Source organism: Amblyomma americanum, chromosome 10, assembly GCF_052857255.1.
Source record: "Amblyomma americanum isolate KBUSLIRL-KWMA chromosome 10, ASM5285725v1, whole genome shotgun sequence".
NCBI lineage: Eukaryota > Metazoa > Arthropoda > Arachnida > Ixodida > Ixodidae > Amblyomma > Amblyomma americanum.
In genome coordinates this window covers 91,811,969-91,833,125 of record NC_135506.1, presented here as the reverse complement: position 1 = coordinate 91,833,125, position 21,157 = coordinate 91,811,969, and the positions used below count along the sequence as shown (strand labels likewise).

At 45.0% G+C, this 21,157-nt stretch overlaps 1 protein-coding gene across 2 annotated transcripts; it reads left to right on the top strand.

The window, feature by feature from the left end:
* The first annotated feature begins 7,804 nt into the window (after positions 1-7,804).
* LOC144106593 (uncharacterized) lies at positions 7,805-20,819 on the top strand. Of its 2 annotated transcripts, XM_077639440.1 has the most exons (5): positions 7,805-7,927; positions 9,780-9,892; positions 14,383-14,579; positions 16,645-16,708; positions 20,599-20,819. In XM_077639440.1, the coding sequence occupies exons 1-5, from the start codon at positions 7,880-7,882 to the stop codon at positions 20,768-20,770; spliced, it is 594 nt and encodes a 197-aa protein (XP_077495566.1). In that variant the 5' UTR covers positions 7,805-7,879; the 3' UTR covers positions 20,771-20,819. The 2 variants fall into 2 exon arrangements, with proteins under 2 accessions (XP_077495566.1, XP_077495567.1); XM_077639441.1 differs by lacking the exon at positions 16,645-16,708.
* The last annotated feature ends 338 nt before the right edge of the window (positions 20,820-21,157 follow it).

The window sequence follows — 21,157 nt, the reverse complement described above, 5'->3', positions numbered from 1 at the left end:
CTCCCTGATCTTTATTGTTTTCATTACAAAGAACTACTTTCCGCGCGCCCTTAGTTCATGAAGCAATCTGCCCAGCTGAGCCTTAAACTTCGGCACATCGTGCTAATCTCTTCAGGGAATTTTATGCATTTGGGAACTCCAAACAGATCAGCAGGATAAACAATTAAATGTACACTGAAGAAAGCAACAAATGCAATGAAAATAGTAAATGATTGGTTAATACCATCAACAAAAATATATCTGGTGTACCCATTGAGAAAGATGCAGGAACCCGCTAACAACACATGACTGTTGATGTAGCACATTAAGTGTGTAGCCATGAAATGTCCAGATTATTTTACATTTGAGAATTAGACCTTATATGCGAAATGCATAGTAAAGGCTTTCTCGTTACAGTCTTTTTGCAAAGTACCGCCGAATGAGCGAAAAGCTTTTAGGCTGCCGTGTTCATGTGCAAAGCAGAAATGAAGCCAAGGTATAGGTAGGTGACCAAATTCTAGCGAAAACCTGTCAGCAGCGGGCGGATGGCTTTCGATCAATATTAATAAATAAACGGTCAAGAGTTCGTTCAGGAAACTCCTTCTGTGAAGAAACTGAATTAGGGACACTTAAAATGAGGCAGACATAAAAAAAATCAGGTGGCGCTTATGCTCACTCTCGATGCATAGAGCCTAAACGAGCACAGATATGTGTGCTTAATTACTGTTTTTTTAGTCCTTTGGTAATATCGCACATGGTGCCTGCACAGTGCATTTTTCCAGCAATGGGCTTGAACAGCCTGATATCTTGCTGTCTGTTTTTTTTTTTATCCTGCTTAGTCAGTGGGTCAAGAGATTTGTAGGGGGGGGCAAGGACATCACTCTCATGAATGAATGAAGGCGCGGAGTTCACCAGTTGCATCTCGGAGCTCTCGAGGACATTCAGGAAGAGTTGTTTTGGATCCGCAGCGCACAGAAACTTCTGGACTCCCACCACTGTCTGCTCAACCGCTTTAGCACACCCCGCGACTGTAGCGCCGTGAACGACAGCCAGCAAGGCAGTGCATACCCATGCCTAAGAAGCTCACCGTGAGCAGCACCATTGTCCGGCACTTGGCATTATCTGTTCTAGCAACCCATGTTATCAGATTTTAGGCCGGAAGTTTATTTTTTTACGTTTCGCTTTTCTTGTGACTACTCCCACTCACCGAAACCTTGCCTTGTCGTGCGAGTACATTATCTTAATATTCACGTTTGGAATTTTACGAAGGTACTCTCTGTCGATTAGGTGTCTTAAAAGATCGTTTCGGTTACCCTTATAACTGATATCTCTTAAATGATGAAACAAAGTGTTTGATAGTTTGCGTTATAAGTGACCCTATGACAAGGAAATTTTCTTACCATTGTTCAACCTCTGTGTAATTTTGAACGCCTGTTTTAGCTGTTGAGTTTAATTAGGTCATCCAAATACACTAACTTGCGTGAAGCACACAGCATTGAAGGCAGGGACATGGTTCATCTCTCTGCTTTTTACACTAAGCTTTGCAATCTAGGCCAAATTATAAGACTGCCTAAGAGGACTGCGTAGTTTAAAGGAAAATTACAAGTAAGATCATATATCCGCCGAAAGCCATAGATTCCGTCGTTTCTGAGTAATGTGCGTAAGATTCAAGTTTTTCCTCGCCGGAGAAGCGATCGTTTTGTTCTGGCGCCTGGGCTGCATCGGCAGACGACTGTACAGTTGAGATATGGCAGTGGTAGGATTCCACGGCGATTATTTTACACTCAGCGTAAGACACCTGTCGTTGGGAATGACTGGTGCGCAGCCAGTGTTCTCTGTGGCCAGCGAAGTCACTGTTCCTTTTGTAAGCTTAACCATATTACGTTGGGTCGAATAACTTCCAACTGTATGCCCCAATTGATGTTTAAGATGGTAGCTATGCAGGTGCGCTCTTATCACCTATGTTTTTCAAGCTTGTTGCGCAATCGCTGACATAGTGGCTGCCGTTGCGCCTTCAAGTGAAGATAGCTCATGCATGTTATCAAAACGCATACTTCATCTCCTTTATTTGTGCTGACTGCAAGAGCGCGTGACCTAGATGCATTGCATCTAAAGGAGGTAACTAAGTATTTTGTCGTCATTGTGTGGTCGGCCTTTTCAGTTAGTGTCATCTCGGAAAGGCGCCGAGTAACGCACCTAATATTGTGGTCCCTTCGGGGTACCAAAGACTTATGCTCAAGCTAATGCAGACATCGAGGTAACGCCGACGGCTCCACATTCTTGTAGCTAAGTTAATATGGGCTTCTGCCGCTTTCCACAAGCGTGAGTAGAGAGATGGCGGTACCAACAAGATCTTCATACGTATCGGAAGCATTAAAAATCACGGAAGCTTCCGTTAACCCACCTTCAGTTGTGCTGCATCTGGCACAAAGGCAACGTTTGTTCATGATTTTCTAAAAAAATATTTAAATGTTTTAGCGTAATCGAGACACTCTTATTGAATTAGTTCGACAGGCGCTTACGATGTGAGAAAGTGTACGTTTAGTAAGATCACCGCATACTGAGAGACACGCTGGCACTATTCGTCATGCACGACAATTTTCAAGTCTCCCCCAGAGGGCGACTGTCGGCTTGAATTCGCACCCGCCCACTTTTCATTTGCGCCTACGTAAACAGAGGCAGATGGCACACTGATAATCAGCTTTGCTACCGCCAAAAAGAGACACGTCTTCTCTAGTGACCTTAACGACGGCAGAGTTCCTAGGAGTGCCCCTCGATGCCCGTCGCCCAAAGCCCGCCCAGCTACATTAAGATATCGGCCAATTACTATGCCTACGATACGGGAAGGGAAGAGAATATTTCTGTGCATGGTCTCTATGCTGTCCATCCTTTAGTGGCGTTCTTCTAGATCGTCCAGCCTCCTTATCAAAAGCTACATGAGCGATCCTTCAATGGGGAGTTTTTACTAGGCGACACATACAAGATGCTCCAACGGCACAACAGTACGCTGGCCGACCAGTGTCGGGACGCATAGATACTGAGTCAACGCACAAACGGCGCCCTGCAGATAGTTGCTTGTCTGTTGTGCAATGCTGGTCTCTTTTCGGGAGAATGTCAGTTGACTATGAGCAGAACGGGTTTTGTTGGTTTCTTTACCGGTGCGTCCAGTCCGCTTGTTTCTAGATCACTAATGTATGGTGCAGGTTGATGATATTTTCACAGTGTTAATAAAATCACGCCTCATAGCTGGATGACATCATCTTATCTGAGTTTTGAGGCCACCGTTTTCATCACAGTGATAAAATGTTAGGCTTCTATGACAACGTGATTTATTTATGTATGTTTTGGCTTTGTGTTTCAGACCATCACACAAAGGCATGTAATTCATTTTGGTGCGGCGAACAGATCACTTTCAACACAGTATTTTGCTCGTCTTGTTTCTTTTTAACATGGTCTTGTGACCGCTTATAGTATGCAACGTATTTAAAGCATTTTTATTACCCATTGTTTCTAAGGTATTGAAGTGATTGCACAGGGTTTTCTATATCGCTGTGTGAATGTTTAGGACTTAAAGGACTGCAAAATATGCATAGATACTTTATTTAACCTGTATACTTTAACGTCTGTACTTTTATGAATCTTTCGGGCTCAAGCCTAGTTAGACCTTACAGTATTTGTAAAGACATGGTAACGTAGGCTGTTTCTTTTCGTGTTTGCAGAATAGCTTTCTGAATGTGAGTTAAAAGCGGGATTTATCGTGTACCTCATCAAACTACATCTGTTATTTGCGGATGCATTTCCACAATCTGCCGTTTTCAGTTTGAGAAGTAAGAATAGTTAGACCTTACCGTATTTGTAACGACATGGTAACGTAGGGCGTTCCTTTTCGTGTTTACAGAATAGCTTTGTGGACGTGAGCTAACAGCGGGATTTATCGTGTACCTCAGCAGACTGCATCTGTTTTTTACAGATGCATTTCCACAATCTGCTGCTTTCAGCATGAGAAGTAAGATTATGTTTTTATCGCGGAAAGATTTACATCGCTTCTACCCGGGTAGCCTTAGCTTTATAAATGCCTTCTTTAGACTTTAAGAGGACGCAAAGGTAGATGTCTGCCACCTGTAATAATTAGTTTATATAGGAACCAATCCTTGCTTTGTGTGATCTAAAAATTATGATAACGTTCTAGAACCCTTGACTGAAGACGAAGAGAGCTGTCGGGCTTTGCCCGCTCGTCTCTGTCACTCTTTGCGAAAGATTTCTCATCGGCGCTGAACATTTCTGTTCAGATAAGCTGCACTCTTACATCCTGATATGATTCCTGCGGTGGGTGGGGCTCCACCGGTGCGGCACCCTGGCTCAACACCTGATTGTTCTCCTGGCATTCCTTCAGGCCTAACTCAGCAGCCCAGACCTGCGGTGCAAGCCCTACCTGCTGCCTCAAGCCTGGTGTCTTGCAACCACTCTTCTGCTCCAGCTGCGTCAGGACCAGGATTTCCAGATCCTCATGGACAACGAACTCCTGATGTTTACAACTTAAGCTGTGATATGCCACTGCCTTCAAGTCAGGACGATTTTTCTGATTCGTCAGGTTCTTCTACAATCATCTACATGGACACTACTTCGATGTCCGGGGAAGGGTCTGAGAGATTTATCCAAGTGCCTTCAAATCGCAGTCGCGGCTCAAAGCGGTCACTATGAGTGCAGGTACTCCGCATGTACCTCAAACTCCTAAGCACAAACTTACGGTTGTCATCAAGCTACGTGATTCCGGGTACCGCATTACCTACATTATTCCACTGACATTGAGACACGGTTTAAAATCTGTGGCCCCAGGCGGCGTTCAAGTTCGTCCCAACGAGCGCCTAAACTTTCTGGCAGTTGACACCCGTACAGCGCACGCAACTGAACGCCTCTTGCAAATAACAAGCATAGCTGGAGTTGCAGTTCAAGTCTACGAGCTTCGCCCCAGCAACTGCGGCGTGGGTGTCATTTACGGTGTCCCCCTGGATTTCCCTCAATCAGATATCTACTCAGCGCGCTACTCAGAGCTCCGAATAAATCAGTCCGCTGACTTGGAAACTCAAAAATATTCGCATTGCATTGCCGACAGAATCTGCTCCGCAAGACGTGATTTTCGAATATACAATGTATCGTGTGTACGAGTACATTCAGCCACCACGGCAATGCACCAGATGTCAACGCTTCGGCCATGTGGCTAGCGCTTGCCGACTTGCCTTGCGCTGCTCTCGTTGCGGTGGCAGCCATGACTACAATGAATGTGCAAGTGATAACCCTCTTTGTACTAACTGCGGTAAGCAGCATGAGGCGACGTTTTTCCGCTGCACTGCCTACCAAAAGGAGAAAATTATCTACAGGTACAAGAACTCAAATGCCACAGACTATAAGTCAGAAAAAACTGCTCTATTTGAGAAAAACCAATTCCGGGGTAGTCGCCGCCGGAAAAATTCATCGCCGGGGAAAAAAGCTCCCCAATTGCCGGACAAAGACAAGGCTAGTCACCTGAGCATTGAGGACGTGGTTGTGTTTCTTCCTCTTCTACCGCGCCAAAATGTAGATCCACCTCCTGTAGCGAGTACAAAAGAACATCCCACGGCAGCCACAGTATGCAACTTGGAACCACCCACGTGAAGGATCTATTCGCCAAAACTCCGATAGTACCAGTTGCCTACTGGGCTCGCTTGTTGAGGCTGTCTGCGCTTTCCTTACACCACACTCCTCGCCGGTGGCGAAGGCCATCCTAACAATCCCTGAATTCATTGCACCTCTTGTTGCACAATGGCGGCAGCACTCAGTAGACCAACTACTCTCCCTAGCGTGCAAACCATCCGTACCAAGGCTACCATCTTCCAATGGAATGCCTGCAGCCTTTGTCCATGACTGTCAGAATTTTGACAATTTATTTCGAAGCACCGTTTTCCGATCATTGCCATCTCAGAATCCCGTCTGCGTACTACTATCTGTTTCATGATATAGCGTTCTGAACTCGATGACAGGTGCTGACATCAGCAAAGTTCTTTTAGCAGTTCAGAAAGACGTCACCTCCATTCCACAACCCATATCTTCCGACAGGCGGAATGAATATGTTGCGGCCACCGTCAAGATCGTGAACCTGTCCTCCACCGTGATCATCGGGTACATACCCCCCCCCCCCCCCCCGTGTCAATTTGAATTGTTGAATTCGATTGTGCAAGAAAATGGTTTAGATGGTGTTGCTGAAGTTCTTTCGGTAGCGCCGCATTTTACTCACTTCCAGGGTGAAAGTCACGCGTGACTTGACAGAGCGTATGTGTCGCTTGATCTGATTCATTTGTGCAACAGCTACGAGGTGAAACACATGCCATTTAAAGACCACAGCTTAGTTACGTTTACCCTCGGGAAAAAGACAAGAAATCTCGTTTTTCGTGGGACCTGTGGAAGTTTAACGCACAGTTACTCGAGGATGAACGCTTTGGCATTAAAGTTAACGAATGCATTAAAGCATCGCCATCGGGAGAGCCTAGGAACTGGGTAGTTAGGTGAGAAGATTTCGAACAGCAAGTGAAAATAAACGCGATTGAAAGGGCATGCATTATATGCCACGATAAACGTGTTAAGGAAAAAGAACCACATTACGAACTTGACTTGCTCGTAAGCCTGGAAAGTTCCCAGCCGGGAAGATATAAGAAAGAAATAAGAGATACAAAAAAACTAAAATTGAGATTATCGAAAAAGACAAGTATACAGCTGCCGTGATACGGGCCCGTGCTGAACGTCTCTGGCTTGACCAAGTACCTACTAAACGCTCGCGTTGTGATGAAAAAAAGTACGCGACTCTGAATGAAGTAACACAAATCAGGTACAGAAACGAGGTAACGAATGATAGCAAAGTGATTCATTTAGTTTGTTGAGCAGTATCGGGAATTGCTTGGGCGGCGACGGCTTAAAGAAGAGGGGTTTACAAACACGTTCTTGTCCCGTATGCCAAAACAAGGAGACGATATAAAACAAGGGCTGGAGGTACCAATCAGCGTAAGCGAACTGGGAAGAGCAATCGAAGAGCTGAATGTCGGAAAATCTCCTGGTCCTGACGTCCTAGATAGTGTTCTTTATAAGAGGTTCAAAGCCTAACTCACCCAAGCTCTCCACTGTGTCTTCCCCGAAATTTATGAAACAAAGAAAATGCCACCGTCATTTAAAACAGCACACGTGGTTTTAATACCCAAGAGTAAGGACCAGGCTAAACTGCTGTCCGTTGGGGCTTATCGGTCGATAAGCCAATCCAACATTGACTACGTTTCATATTCTCCTCGAACGCGCTACGTTATTTTAATAGTTCTCAAGCGACTAAAAGCAACTGAACATTTAAAAATATTTTGTTGTAGGAACGCAAAAAGTAAAAAATAAGGTGTAAAGTCTTCTGATAACACGCCTTATAATGAATAAATCCACTTCTAATTATACGGTGTTGTGCTTGCCGTAGAATAACGCAGCCGCTCTTGTTCACTGCCTCTGTACTACAAACGCATATATTATTACTGGCAGCGAAGCGTCTGTAGGCTAACAGGCATCACCGCTTCGATGGGTTTGTTCGGTTTCCTTGTGCGGTTAATATACCACTGCCAGCTGCGTCAAGAAAAGAAAACTTACTGAACATGCAGCCTTCCTACATGTATTAAAGCTTCGTTTCGAGTTGTTGATGTCATTTTGAAGTTGACATTAGACGTCAGGGAACGCTTACTCGACTGGTTTCCAAGTGCCCTTTATCCAGTTGCACCTTATCTGTGCTACGCCCGCCCGCCATTCGCTACTTCAGCGTCGAAGACTTATCAGCCCCTGAGAGCGCCGCGAGAAATAGTCGCCGGTCGTCATTGTCATTCTGTGTGCCGCTCTCTTCCAAATGCACGGCGAGGAGCTCTGCACGCCTGATTTTTCCTCACCTTTACAGGTAGGCGTTTCTCGTTTCCAAAGCGCATAGGACGCTCAAAAGGGGCCCCCTTTCCTACTGGGCCCGTTTCCATTCTTCCTCCTTCAGTTTAGATTAGAGACTAGCGGCCGAACACACACGACTGATATGCTCCAAGGCTGATAAGGTAACGTTCCTCCCTAAAGAAAACACTGCTATTCATTGCACAGCTCCATTACTCTACAGAGGAGTGCTCATGATGAAGCTAGGCGCTCTGGAAAGGAAAGCAGCCGTGCGCGCTGCCACACCAGTCGGAATTGTATATATAGAAAAAAACCTACTGTTAGTTATTGATATGTGCTAATAGTTTTCGCAGTGTTAAAGTATGCCGTTCATATTAACGAACGCTGGCTGAAACATCTTTGACTGACAATAACGTTCCCTGACAATCGCGTTAGGCTATGTCGTTGCACTTTTTTTATCTTCTATAAAGTAATTGAAATAAGGTATTTCTGCACAATGTAATGCATTAATGCTGACCTTCGTCGCTCATCCTTGTCTTAAACGGGAGACGGCTCTTCGATCGGCATTATTCAGTGCGTGTTTTAAACAAAACAGACGTATACCGCGTACCTCTCTCCTGCTGTAGATGCTATGTGGGGCAGCCTGGACGCTGCATAAAACGAACGGCTACGAGAGCACCTCACGCTGGTGGACTCATTGGCGGGAGGCGGCCATTTGGCCAAGCATTTTAAGCGGTGCAGGCACGTGGCGGCATTTTATGCCACATTTGTGCTTGGTAGGGGAGGCACAGGCTTAGGCCGTGAGATATGTGAGGCCTGTCACATTATCAGGGAAGACGACAAATGTGTTAGCACGACTTCACTTGCCTTGTCTAAAAAAGAAAAAAAATTTTCTAAGGAACAGTTTTCCACATTTTGATTTGCTTGTACTTATATTGTTACAACCCAGTGTGAGCATGCACCGCCGAAGTGCATTGATGTACCTTTATGTCGCAGTAAAACATCAGTTGATGTTTAGCGCTCAACCTGTCGTCTTCATTGTCTGTGTCCTAGTTATATGCGCTAGTCTTTTAATTATAGATGGCACACGAACTAGCCAAGCTTTCTGGTTTGACAGAATCGAGAGCATCCATGTCTGTTTTATGTTGCCTGCAGAAAGTACTGAAATAGTAACATAGACACACCTAAATGCACTTTCTGCCAACTGCAAAGGAACATCCAATACTTGCATCAGTTTTAATGCCAACTGCTTGATAGGTTAAACATTTAATTTTACATAAACAACATAAACTCTTCTCAGACCGTGGTAATGCTATAATCCTTTTGAAACTGCTTGAACAGTACTTCACACTTAGTACAACAGGTACCTCTTTTCTGAGATACAACCCTTTCATGAGTGCGCTAAGCGGCAAGCCATTTACTCCTATCTAGGTGGACTCCAATTTACTGTTACCAGTATGGCCACTTCTGGCTTCAGAGTCTCTACAATTCGGAAGGCTGACGAGCTGTTATAAGCGGGACTGAAGGAGACCGTGACTATGACCATTCACCGGCGGAGCTGTCCGTCACATACACTGCGAATGAACGGTGGCATCACTATATTGAATGCCCGAAGGCAATGTAATTCTCACTAAAAAGAACTGTTGTCGCAGTAAGAATCGTATGGTGTAGCCGGCCCAACGAAAGAAGAAAGGAACTGGTGTCTACGAAGTCCACCGCACTTTGTTGTGAACGTAAAGCGACAAGAAACACGATGCTATGCAGTAGGCTCGTTTTGTGCGTGGCTTTACTTACTGTTAATTTTATAACTGCTATGAGGCACACGTGGTGGTTCAGTATGAATTTTCAATGCTAGTTCTTAATATTTGCAGGCTAACAGACCAGCAGACACAATAATCCTAGGACGGGAGCGAGAGTGTACGGTGAAACAGCAACCGTTTCTGAAAAGTATGCTGAACAGAGAGGATTCCGAAGCCCAGCAAAGGTAAGGTCTACTCTTTTTGTGATGTTTCTTTATATGCACCTAGCTTCTAGTGGCGAAGATGGGAAGGTTATTGCGTTCTCATCCAAATATGTTTGGTCCCAGCAAGGAGGAAAAGGTGAAGTGTTTCCCGCGCCTGTTCCTTGCAAACAGACCTAACACGATGGCTCACAAAAGAACAGTGGATGGCAAAAGCGCTAAGAACTTAAAGATTCCACTGTGCGTTGACTATACCACCCTTGCCAATAATAAACAAGCTGACCTAGTGCAGCTCATGCTGCCAGGAGGCTTATGAGCCAAGTTTAGTGTAGCGCAGAGTCCATTTGCGTTTCTGCACACAACTGCTGCTGCACGCTGCAGTAAGTTTTCTCAACTGCCAATTTAATAGAACTTGACAGATGCAGCCTAATCACTGTATAACGCGGTGAATGAAAGCACAAACACTGAGACGGAGGGGCATTTTTATTTATTTTTTATTATAGATACCTCAAGGGCCCTTGGATGACGGCTTTACATGGATAAACACTATGGATAAAACTCCAATGCCATCATAAGCTTTGGGGGGTATTTCACGCTTTAAAGCAAAAAATAATTAAAAATGTCTAAGATGGTGAAAATTGCCCCATGCTGCTGCTATGAAGACAGTGCTCCCCGTACGCAGTTGTGCATATAAACTTAAAAATTGGCAACCTATTACAATAAAGACGGCTAGCTGTCGCTTAAACGTTAACATACCGATGATAATTGATTTATTTAGATGAATGCCAGCATTCAAAGTGAGCCATCGCGTCGGATCATGAAGCGGCAATGCTGAATTTGATGCGAAGTGTGCAGGAAGGGCCCAATCATGATCAAAACTCTTTCCACACATGCTACGCAAAGAGCGCAATACTTACTTTTGAAAATATGCGCGTACATTGCTGCAGACTATCTGATAGCCTACTACGTATGCGCAGTGCTGACTCAGAATTTCCTTACGTTAGCAACGGTTTAATGCACTTAAAAGGATGGATGGAAAGCTGGTCAAGTTGGTTATAGTTTATTGCGAGTGCAATAGTGAGAAACGAGACAAATGAACAAAACAGGAAGGCCACCCAGACGAGGGTTGACTCACAACTAATTTAAGAAATTAGTTGTGGGACAACTCTCACAAGTGTGCGCATTATACTTTCCTCGTTTGTCTTGTTTTTCGCTGTAGCATACTAAGCGTCTATAATTATCCAGATGTGCAGAAAATGAAGCTCGACTCGGTCTAGCCGCCAATACGTTCTGCGCGGGTCTTGAAAGAGAATGGCTAGCTAAACACATCGTTCTGCAGATGTCGTGTCGGCAAGAAAAGTTGATGTTGACGTCTTGGGTTTTCACTGTGCTGCTCTGCGTTGTATCACATTATTCCATAACGCACCAGCGGCTGTTAAATTTGGGCTATCTCTTCTTCTGTCATGGCAAGTATTGTGTGTACACTTTGTTGTTCAAGACTATAGTCTGACCACTCAATAAACATAGAAGAAATCTATGGTGTATATGTATGTATGAGCGTCAGAATTCTTCTTGGTAAACCGAGGCACCACTAATACCTCTACTGCAGTGGGGACTTAGCTGTTTGAGCATGCCTCTGTCCTGCGTAAATTGCGGGTTTAGACACCCAAGCCGCCAGATGTAGCAGAACCCCATTAGTGAAGGTTTCAGCTTAGGCGGCTTAGTTTGCGTAGTTGAAAATGGGGACACGTGAAGAAGGCAGAACACAAACAGCACAACGTACCAAAAGTACAACCTTTTCTTTGGTCGTGTGCTCGGTTCCTGTGGACTGAAATATAGGGAAAAAGTTTGCTCTTTGACTGCATATAATGCAGACCATGAACAGCACATCATATATATTACCGCTACTTATCTTGGAATGAGAAGGTGGACGCGCTCAGTGTCCTATCATAAACCAATATTTTGGAGAAGGAAATTTTCGCAAAGCTCACTTGTATATAACGCATTTTACTCCCTTTTAAAACTTTCGAAAGCTCTGCTACGGGGGACACCACGAGAAAGAAAACGAAGGACAAGCGCTACTATCAACTGAAGTTTATTGGAAAAAACACATAAGGTTAAATAGCTCACACAAGGCAGCCAGCAGCGCAAGCGCCTACCCTCAGAACAAAACGAAGGTAGGTGCATGCGCTGCTGGCTGCCTTGTGTGAGCTACTTAACTTTATGTGTTTTTTCCAATAAACTTCAGTTGATAGTAGCGCTTGTCCTTCGTCTTCTTTCTTTTGGTGTCCCCCGTAGCAGCGCTTTCGAATGTTTTAAAATGATGTACCAACTCGCTCAACTGTCCGTGTTACTCCAATTTTATTTCCAAATCACAAGAATGTACCCTAAATACTAATGTACACGCAGGTCACTCCTCGGGACGCTTGCAGTTTTTTGTTATTTATTGTCAAAAACGCATCCAATTGGTTTTCAACGGCTGTTTCAACGGCCACTACGGGCGATGGCAAGAAAAGGTTTAAGAGCATGGTTTTGATACGCATTGGAGAGTTACACCATTTCCCTCAATATGTTCATCACAGTATATCGCCATATTCCACAGCTGCCTCTGAATAGTGTCGAAAAGGAGCCTCATTGGGCTTCTCTGCCAGTCTCAATTGCTCAGTGCGACCTCAGGGCAAACTTCAAGGGCAATATTTTGCTCAGCATCGCAAGCTTTGACGATGCCTATGAATACATTCATAACAGCACACTGGAATATTCTCCAGTTGCCCCCAAATTAAATATGATGTCTAAGAAATATGGACCTGGATGCCACATTGGACAGTCCTCCCGAACGTACAGGAACATAAATGGGGTTACGATTCACCTCGACAAGACCACTGGCGGTTAGATCACATGAATGAGACGTAGCTCGATTAAAGAGGTTTGTGAGCGTCACAGGACTTTCTTTGATCTAAGCTCACCTGATGATCGCTCTATTCCTTGATGACAGTCTCACCCTGCAACAGCGTGGCATTGATGCTGTTAGAAGGTACCACAGTTCCACTCTTGGCTTATGCAATCCGTAACGGTACGGCTGACGAATTTAACCCAAAGCGCGCTCTACTGCCGGCTCTTCGCTTATTAAACGGAACTGTAGCGTCGCTGCAAGGGCGGCAAGAATCTGACAGCGAAAGATGGGATGTGAGCATCGTGTCGGCGAATGTCTCGACTATAAATTCCAACTTCACCAATCCGTTCCCAAACTTTTACAGTGATTGTGTACACGTTTGCTCTTGTTCTTTTGTAATTGTTTGCCCCTTTTCTTTTAAATAAACGCATTTTCATGCTAACTTTTTTGAAAGTATTGTGTCCGCTGCCTTGAAACGGTTGCCTGGACCTCGTCAAGCTGTCTTACTGCAGGTTTTAGCCCAGGCGATTAACCAGAAATACTGGTAAATAAACATCAGTTTTCAATGAGCGACTGTGCTGCGTTTTTTTGGCCAGTGCCTTTCGGACATCATACCTACACACACCTACATCCTGATTTTGCTGTATGCTCCAAATCATCGGGAAGCATTCTCTTTTCGGTAACGCAAACCGCTGTGTTTCCGCTTAACTCGCGGTGACCGTTGGCTTCCAGGTCCACAAGAGCGTACTTCTCCTAGTTATTAGACACCTTTAGCATGCATTGTACCGTGCTACTATTACCGGTAGTGGAGTACCGGGAGCACACGGGCAGCCAATGCGCATGCGCAAATGATCTCGCCGGCGCCAGATGGCGCCAGGTACCCGGCAGCAGCACCTGCGCCTGGAGCATTGGGACCAATCAGCGCGTGCTCTACGCCGTTTGGCGGGCTACCGGTACTTCGGTAACTCTAATGGTAGAACGGTGTACGGCATGCTGAAGGTGTCTATTGTTAGGAGGCTCCTTAGAGCACGATGCGCCGTGTGTGTCCTTGCGACCTCACCTAAGAATTTCAACATGATGGTTGCTGTCTGGAGAGGAGTATCCCATGTCTCAATCCGGATAGCGTTTTTTTTTAATATACGGCGTGTCCTAGGTACTCAAGTCTGGAAATAGAATCGCAGGCTCTTGTGTTATGTACTGAAGTACGAAACTTGAAGATTTCTAACAAGCATGTCATGGTCCTTGTAACAGACCAAGGAAACAGCCAATGCCTAGTCTCACTTTTCATGCATTAAATATCAATCTTCTTTCCTCAAGTTATGCTGAGGCAGCTTCCTCCTCAAAACGCAGGGCTGCAGTTTTATGCAGTTTGCTATATTCTTCACTCAGCAAACACAGAATCATTTTTGTTGCCAGCCCAGGCATTTTTGTTACTTTTTTCTGTATAATTGAACAATAATCAGCGCCTGATGACTGCGCGACGTACAGTGACTACGGAGCGCAGGAAGCGCCGCATTAATTTATCCCTGCCATTTTACTTAGACCCTGTCAAAGAAAATAATGTTGGCCGGGTTTTCTATCTCCCTTATTTTCTTATTGCTTTCGTCTGAATCTTTTCCAGAGAGCTGAGGGAAGCAGTTAACACAGCACTGATGGAATATGGCAGCTATACGAAGGAGGAAGTTGATACCGTGATGGCTTGCCTGGATGACGCTGGCATCAAGTGCACCAGTGAATTAAGCAGACTAGATCATTCCTGCCTGCACGCTGGGAGAGTGAAGCCCGCAATGACTTCAATCCTGCTGAAAAAATTTACTGGTAACATTACGAATTCAAACACATTTCATTGAGAAATGGACACCTTGCAAGCATATCAAACTGGGAGGGACGAAGCCAGCCAAGGGGTAAAGGTAGAGCGTCCGCCACGCCTGAAAGAGGACCGCGGGTCAAATACCGGTTCTGCGTAATTCTCTGCCGACCAGAAATCCAGAAATAGTTCCTCGTGTTGATCGAATAACACTACCAACCCGGGTGTGCGGAGACATATCGGGGACCGCAGTCGACCACGCTCTCCCTCGCCAGAACAGGCTTATACCACCCTGGTGTGATAAGTAATCAGCCACCATCCTCTATATTGTATGGAAGTGGTGACTGCACTCCGGAGATGAGAAAGGCTGCGAAAACGGCGCATAAACAAAACTCTTTTTTGGGGCTGACTTGTGCCCACAATGGGCTCAATCACTCGGCGGCGGCACAGCAACAAGCGTGCTCGGCGGTCGTCGAACAGAATCCCCGCCGCTGTCGGCTGTGCTCAATGCAAAGCTGATAGCGAACTTTCGAGATAAAGCTTGCAAACTTACTAGAACATTCCGGAACAACTCTGTGAGCTCTGCCTGGCTGCGATCAATCGGGATAAATCATGTCGCGTCTTGCGTCGCAAGCAAAGCGAGGAAGCTGCGTGGTGGCATATTTCAAGAAGGAACCGACACTGCAAAGATTCACGGCAATATGAACGCTCTTATTAAACACTTCCCTCAGTCCCCAGCGACAGGGCAGGAACAGACCAAGGTGTCGGTCAGACCAGTGCAGTAGCAGAGGGCGCAAAGAGAAGCTGAGGACAGGCGGCCTATGGAAACAGATCCTGGCAACGATTACCTTTTCAAGAAACTCAAACTATGCTAATCTGAAGAACTTATGCTAGTTCGAAGCAGTAGCGGGTATTAACTAACGTTTATATGGGCATAGTGAGGTTAGCAGGGCAGCTGAAGCCTATACTGTACGAAAGCTAGGGGAGGGGGAAGGGGCGGACTATGCTATTGTTCTTTAACAGATAGACGGACCCTAAGTGCGAGATTTCCCTTAAACAAACATATAGCTGGCAACTTATTGAAATTCTGTAACTTAGAGAATTAGGCATTTATTGTAAATAAGCTTAATAAAAAGTACAACCCCTGAACTTATTTATAATAGGATTCAGCTTTATTTCAGGCCAGTGTCGCGAGCTATGGACGAGATAATGAAAGGTATAACGTTAGGAGACAGGAAAAGAGCGCAGTTGGTCTGTGAACAAACGATTCAGTAACATCCTAATCGAAATCAAGAAGAAATGGGCTTGAGCCGAGTATGTAATGCAAAGGAAAGATAACTGAAGGTCGTTAACGGTGATGGACTGGATGCCAAGAGACGGCAAGCGTAACAAGGGGCCGCCGAAAGTTTGGTGGGCGGATGAGATTAAGAAGTTAGCGGGAAAAAATGTCCTTGACGGGGATAACATGATCTGGATAATTCTGAACTGTGCTTCTAGAGGCACCAAATTTGTGTCAGCGCTGCAGATAGCATGCAGTATGCTGAGTTTGGAGTACGCGTCATTAAGCCGATTGAAATTTGACAAATTAGACGTTAGGAAAACGGCTACAAAAATAAAACAGAAAATAGTCGGTTTTGGGTCGTACCGCAGGCTACGCTTCGCATCTGGAGCGCTGAAAACATGCATTCAGTGAACGAAACTGTTGCACCGACCGTACAAAATATATGGGGCTAGAGGAACGCCTATAGAGTGGCACAAAGTGACATGACTTAGCACTACGTTTTTTTTTAACTAATACAGCATATCCTTTTACTGAGCGCATAAAATAATACCGAATTTCCACAAAGTATACCGAAGTCACACTGAAATAGGTTCTAAAAAGAATTTCGACATGCGAGGGCTGTTATACTTCTCAGACCACGAGTCTTTTCACATAACTGGTTCAGAGCTTTATTTTTACAATGAAGCTGCGTATTCTTTTAAACATATTTTATTGAGGTCCTGCCTCTGTGCTTACGGTACGTATCTGTTGGTAATGAGGGATAATGCACATTGCCAGTGATGCGGAATTCGCAGGTCATTTATCCTCTGCAGACGAAACGGCTCCAGGCAGTGATGAAAAAGAATCCAGAAGAAGCAGGTAAGGAAAATTCTCGTCAATAGGCCACATGTTCATTACTGCTCAATTAAGCAATTTTTATTGCGGCTCGTCCACGGTGTATCGGAAACCATCTTAGGGTTCGTATTCTTCCTAATCTTAGCCTATAAGCAAGCGTTGGCTGTAACTGATTCTCGACTACTCATGACGGCTGCCGTCATTTTCAACTTGCCGAGGCTGGCCGAGGTCGAAACCGGATGTTCCACTTACTCTTTGCGGTTTAGGCCAGTAGGTTGGTGCTTGGTGTTTTTAAAAGTTCGACCATATTTCCTGAGAATGAGGTTGGCATTCGTTGCAGTTTGGGCTCATAGAGCAATGACGTCTACGCCTTCAAGCAGGTCGCCCGCCGCGGCGGCCCAGTGGTCGCGGCGCTCGGCTGCGGACCTGAAGGACGTGGGCTCGATCCCGGCCGCGGCGGTGGAATTTCGATAGAGGTGAAATGCTTGAGGCCCGTGTGCTGTGGGATGTGAGTGCACGTTAAAGAGCCTCAGGTGGCCGCAATTTCCGGAGCCCTCCACTACGACGTCCCTCTTAGCTAAAGTTCCTTTGGGACGTTAAGCCCCATAAAATCATAAAAAAACAAGCCTTTTAACAAGACACTGAGCTTTAGCATAAAGAGTGGACTGCAGATATAGGGCCTGTCGGACTGGTATAGGGTAATTAACCTTGCTGCCATGGGTGCGAGCGCCATAGTACGCTAGGTAAAACCGCACTAATGAGCAGGCTTGCTAAGGCTTACACATAAGACACAGTAGCTAGGACAATGAGAACGTGCAATCCAGTCGAGGTTGTAGTGTGCGGTGGAGTTAGATGGCGGCGCAGGACAAGAGGACATGCTGAGTTACATCTGTAGATACTCCGCTGTGAAGGTAGGTGACGATCTGAGGCGGTAAAATTAAAAACACGGAGTCTCGGACACAATAAAACATTCATCATCATCATCAGCCTTACTACACCCACGGCAGGGCAAAGGCCTCTCCCATGTCTCTCCAATTAACCCTATCCTTTGCCAGCTGCATCTATCCTTTGCCTGCAAACTTCTTAATCTCATCCGCCCACCTAACCTTCTGCCGCCCCCTGCTCCGCTTACTTTTTCTAGGAATCCACTCCGTTACTCTTAAGGACCAGCGGTTATCTTGCCTTCGCATTACATGCCCTGCCCAAGCCCATTTCTTTCTCTTGATTTCTACTGGGATGTCATTAACCCGTGTTTGTACCCTCACCCACTCTGCCCGCTTCCCATCTCTTAACGTTACGGCTATCATTTTTCTTTCCATGGCTCGCTGCGTTGTCCTTAACTTAACATTGGGTCACCTTCAAAATGCAGAACTGCTAGTCCTCTGTATATTACACGGTGAGAGCTTTAACGGCTCAAAAATTCACAGTTATGCCGGCACGAGTTTAAAAGGCAGCCGTGCCCTGCTCGTTGGATATCTGGTGCTCAGACTTATGCAGCGGCAAGCTTGTTAAACATTATTCCTTTACTTGAGCAGGTTGTGCTACACGTGTACGGGCAGATTTTAAAGGAACAACTTCAAGGCTGTCGTTGAGCGGAACGGAATGCGTCAGCGTTGCGGCCAGAAATCCAAGAAACGGGTTGATATACGAAATGAGAGTAATGAATAGAGGGTTGGAGGCCAGTGAATAATTGAAAAGATTTCGTTTTATAAATATCTGGTTTGACGTAAACAAAAAGCTCTCCAAATTTCAGTTCGGATTCCTACGTTTGGGGGACCAGGCTGGCACGCTTCCGACTAGGCAAGCAGGCAGCCTTGCGCGATACATGTGCAAGCGCGTTTTTTTATGCATGCACCGTGCTCTATCACGTAAAGTGGTGTCCTACGAGGATATTGGAATGGGCACCTCTACAGTTAGAGATTGGTTAGTTGCGGAAATAGTATTTAAGGGAGTAGCAAATTGCACGTTGGCGTTTCGTATCCTCTGTTCTTGAAGTCGCATATTGCCGCCAGCATGCGGCCACCAGGAAAACCCCGCGATTCGATGTACGCCACTGTACTAACAGATGAACAAAAATTTTCTCAATGCGAAGCATGGGTCCGCGTGGAACGCTGCTTTTTGTCCATCATCTCCTGCTACTTTGTTCAGTGCATAGTAGTCTGTGTGTTTGTATACAGAAGCAACATTATTTTCTTAAGCCGCAGTGTCAAAGATTTCAAAGACACTAATGTCAATACCGTATTGTGGTAAATGTGTGGATATAAAGAAAGAAAAAGAACTGCGTCTGAAGAGGAGGCGCTGAAGGGAGCCATTAACGCTATGGAGTCATGCTTGTAAAGGCGGATCCTGAGTGTCCTCCTAATTTGTTAGCACCTACAGGTTTGTATTTTAGCACCTGTGAAAAGTACGTCTGTTCGATCAGTGCAGGTGGGTTTTACATTAAATGCAGACATTATGTATGTGATATGAACTTAATGAAGCGGCAAATATTTAGCTGCAATAAACTCGACACTTTTTTCTTTTATGGGTCGATGTCATAATGTGTAATCGAAGGCCGTCAACATCACAGCTGGGACCCCTTATTAATTTTATTAATCGTCAACACAGTCCGAAATGTTGAACGTCAAATATACGGATTTGAAAGCTCGTTGAGTTGGCTTTCACGATTACGTATTCAGAAAATGATCCGCACGCTATCTTTATGCATCAAGTACCGACGTTATTTGTGTATTTGATGATACAGAACAAGTTAACACAGATTTTGTGACAATAGCACGCGGAACGACGCCAGTTTAAATGTAGGCAGCGCGCGAAAAGCCACTCAAAGTGCTTCCAAAAGCGCTTTTCGGTGCTAAATAATTTGAACTATACTGGCGACTAAAAATTTAAAAATTATTCTCAGCTTCAAAGTTGGCATTCTTCGATTCAGTTATATTATAGTGTTCCTTAAAATTTCAATTAAAAAAATCATTAGTTTATTATCTGTTCTTCTACTCATTATGGTACTCGACCGATATCATGCTCGCCTTTCCATACAATTCACCAGAACAGACTCGGTAACAGCGTCTTTCATTGTTTGTAAAATGAAAACCTCCAAGCATTTAAAGAAATCGACCAATATACTATAGGCGTGGTCAGTGTACAGCGCTGCGTCATTGATCCTTAAAGCGAAACTGCGGGAAAGCCTGCGGTAAGCCTCTCAGAAGTCCTTGAGAAAAGAAGGAGAGATTGCACAAGAGAGTACTTCATTCACAAGTCTGGGTTGACTGCTTTGAAAGAGCCGCATTTGTGTCAACAGTGCTTTTGGGTCCTTCAAATAGTCTGAGGTTGACCAGGCATTCCAAGAGCACGGATGCGGACATTTGGATGGGATTTGGAATAGAGTGGAGTGTGACCGAGTATGCATAAAAGCAATGCTCAAAATTTAAGAATAATTAATGGCAGTTAGGACTTTTTGGAGTGCATTGAACGTGATGGAGATAGGAGCATACGGTAGGACGCAAGATATTTAGTTGTTTGAGGAAGGCACCTTTTTGGAGTCTCCCTTGACGTTGCCGCTCATAATGTTTGCAAGCTTGAAAATCTGTGGAGAACTTGGTTAGTTATTACAACAGACGTAAAATCCTGCTGCTGAAAGTTCTCCATGCCGTTGGGGCTTCAGGTGTACCGCGGTGTTTCTTACAATGCAAGGGGGTGAAAATGCAGCTTCAAGCAGTGGTACATATGCCTTTGTTCGGTGTTGCTCGAGCGAGGTCTGTAAGTTTTTTCAAAAGACTGCCCCTTCGCATATGCTTATAAAGATTGTAAGTTGCAGTACTAGTGCAGCACTGCCTGGTGCATGTACAATTCGACGTATACTAAGCACAATTCTCGTACAATTGACCTATTTTCGATTTCTCGGGGTTTTTTTTCAGATTCCTTGGCCCCTGGCAGATAACGGCATACATGGTGCTTGTACTGGCAGTGACAGCAATAGCAGTAGCAGTTCGAAACAAGAAAACCGTGGCTGATATAGGACGAGAGTTCCTTTCACTGAAAATTGCATCCGCAGTGCTGAACATTGCAGATGCTATTGGGAATCCCTAGCTTCATAAATGCCCGCTTCCGCAGCCGTCAATAAAAAAATTGCTTCTGACATGCGCCCACTTCCTATTCATACAGAGCGCATAACTGCCGCGCTTCGAGAAATGTTTGCTTCTTGCTCTGGCTGAAATTGAATGACGTCCCCTCATCACCTTCTCTATAGTATCTCCGGTCTATATTGCGCAAAAGAGTGGAATTAACTCATGCATGGTACTGCTCCATAAAAAGAAAAAGAATAAATTAAGAAAACTGCTACTTACCTTAATTATTAACGAATATCAAGCATCCGTTTATGTTTGTTCGAGGCTACGGTTCTGCGAAATAGAGGCCGCGCCTTAGAAATACTGTAGTCCACAAGCTGTAGACTCGCCTGACGAGGAAGAGGCAGGC

Coding starts and splice junctions, on each gene's coding strand:
- LOC144106593 (XM_077639440.1), top strand. CDS start 7,880: ATGCACGGCGAGGAGCTCTGCACGCCTGATTTTTCCTCACCTTTACAG. Junction 9,893..14,382: donor GATTCCGAAGCCCAGCAAAG/GTAAGGTCTACT, acceptor AATCTTTTCCAG/AGAGCTGAGGGAAGCAGTTA. Junction 14,580..16,644: donor CCTGCTGAAAAAATTTACTG/GTAACATTACGA, acceptor CGGAATTCGCAG/GTCATTTATCCTCTGCAGAC.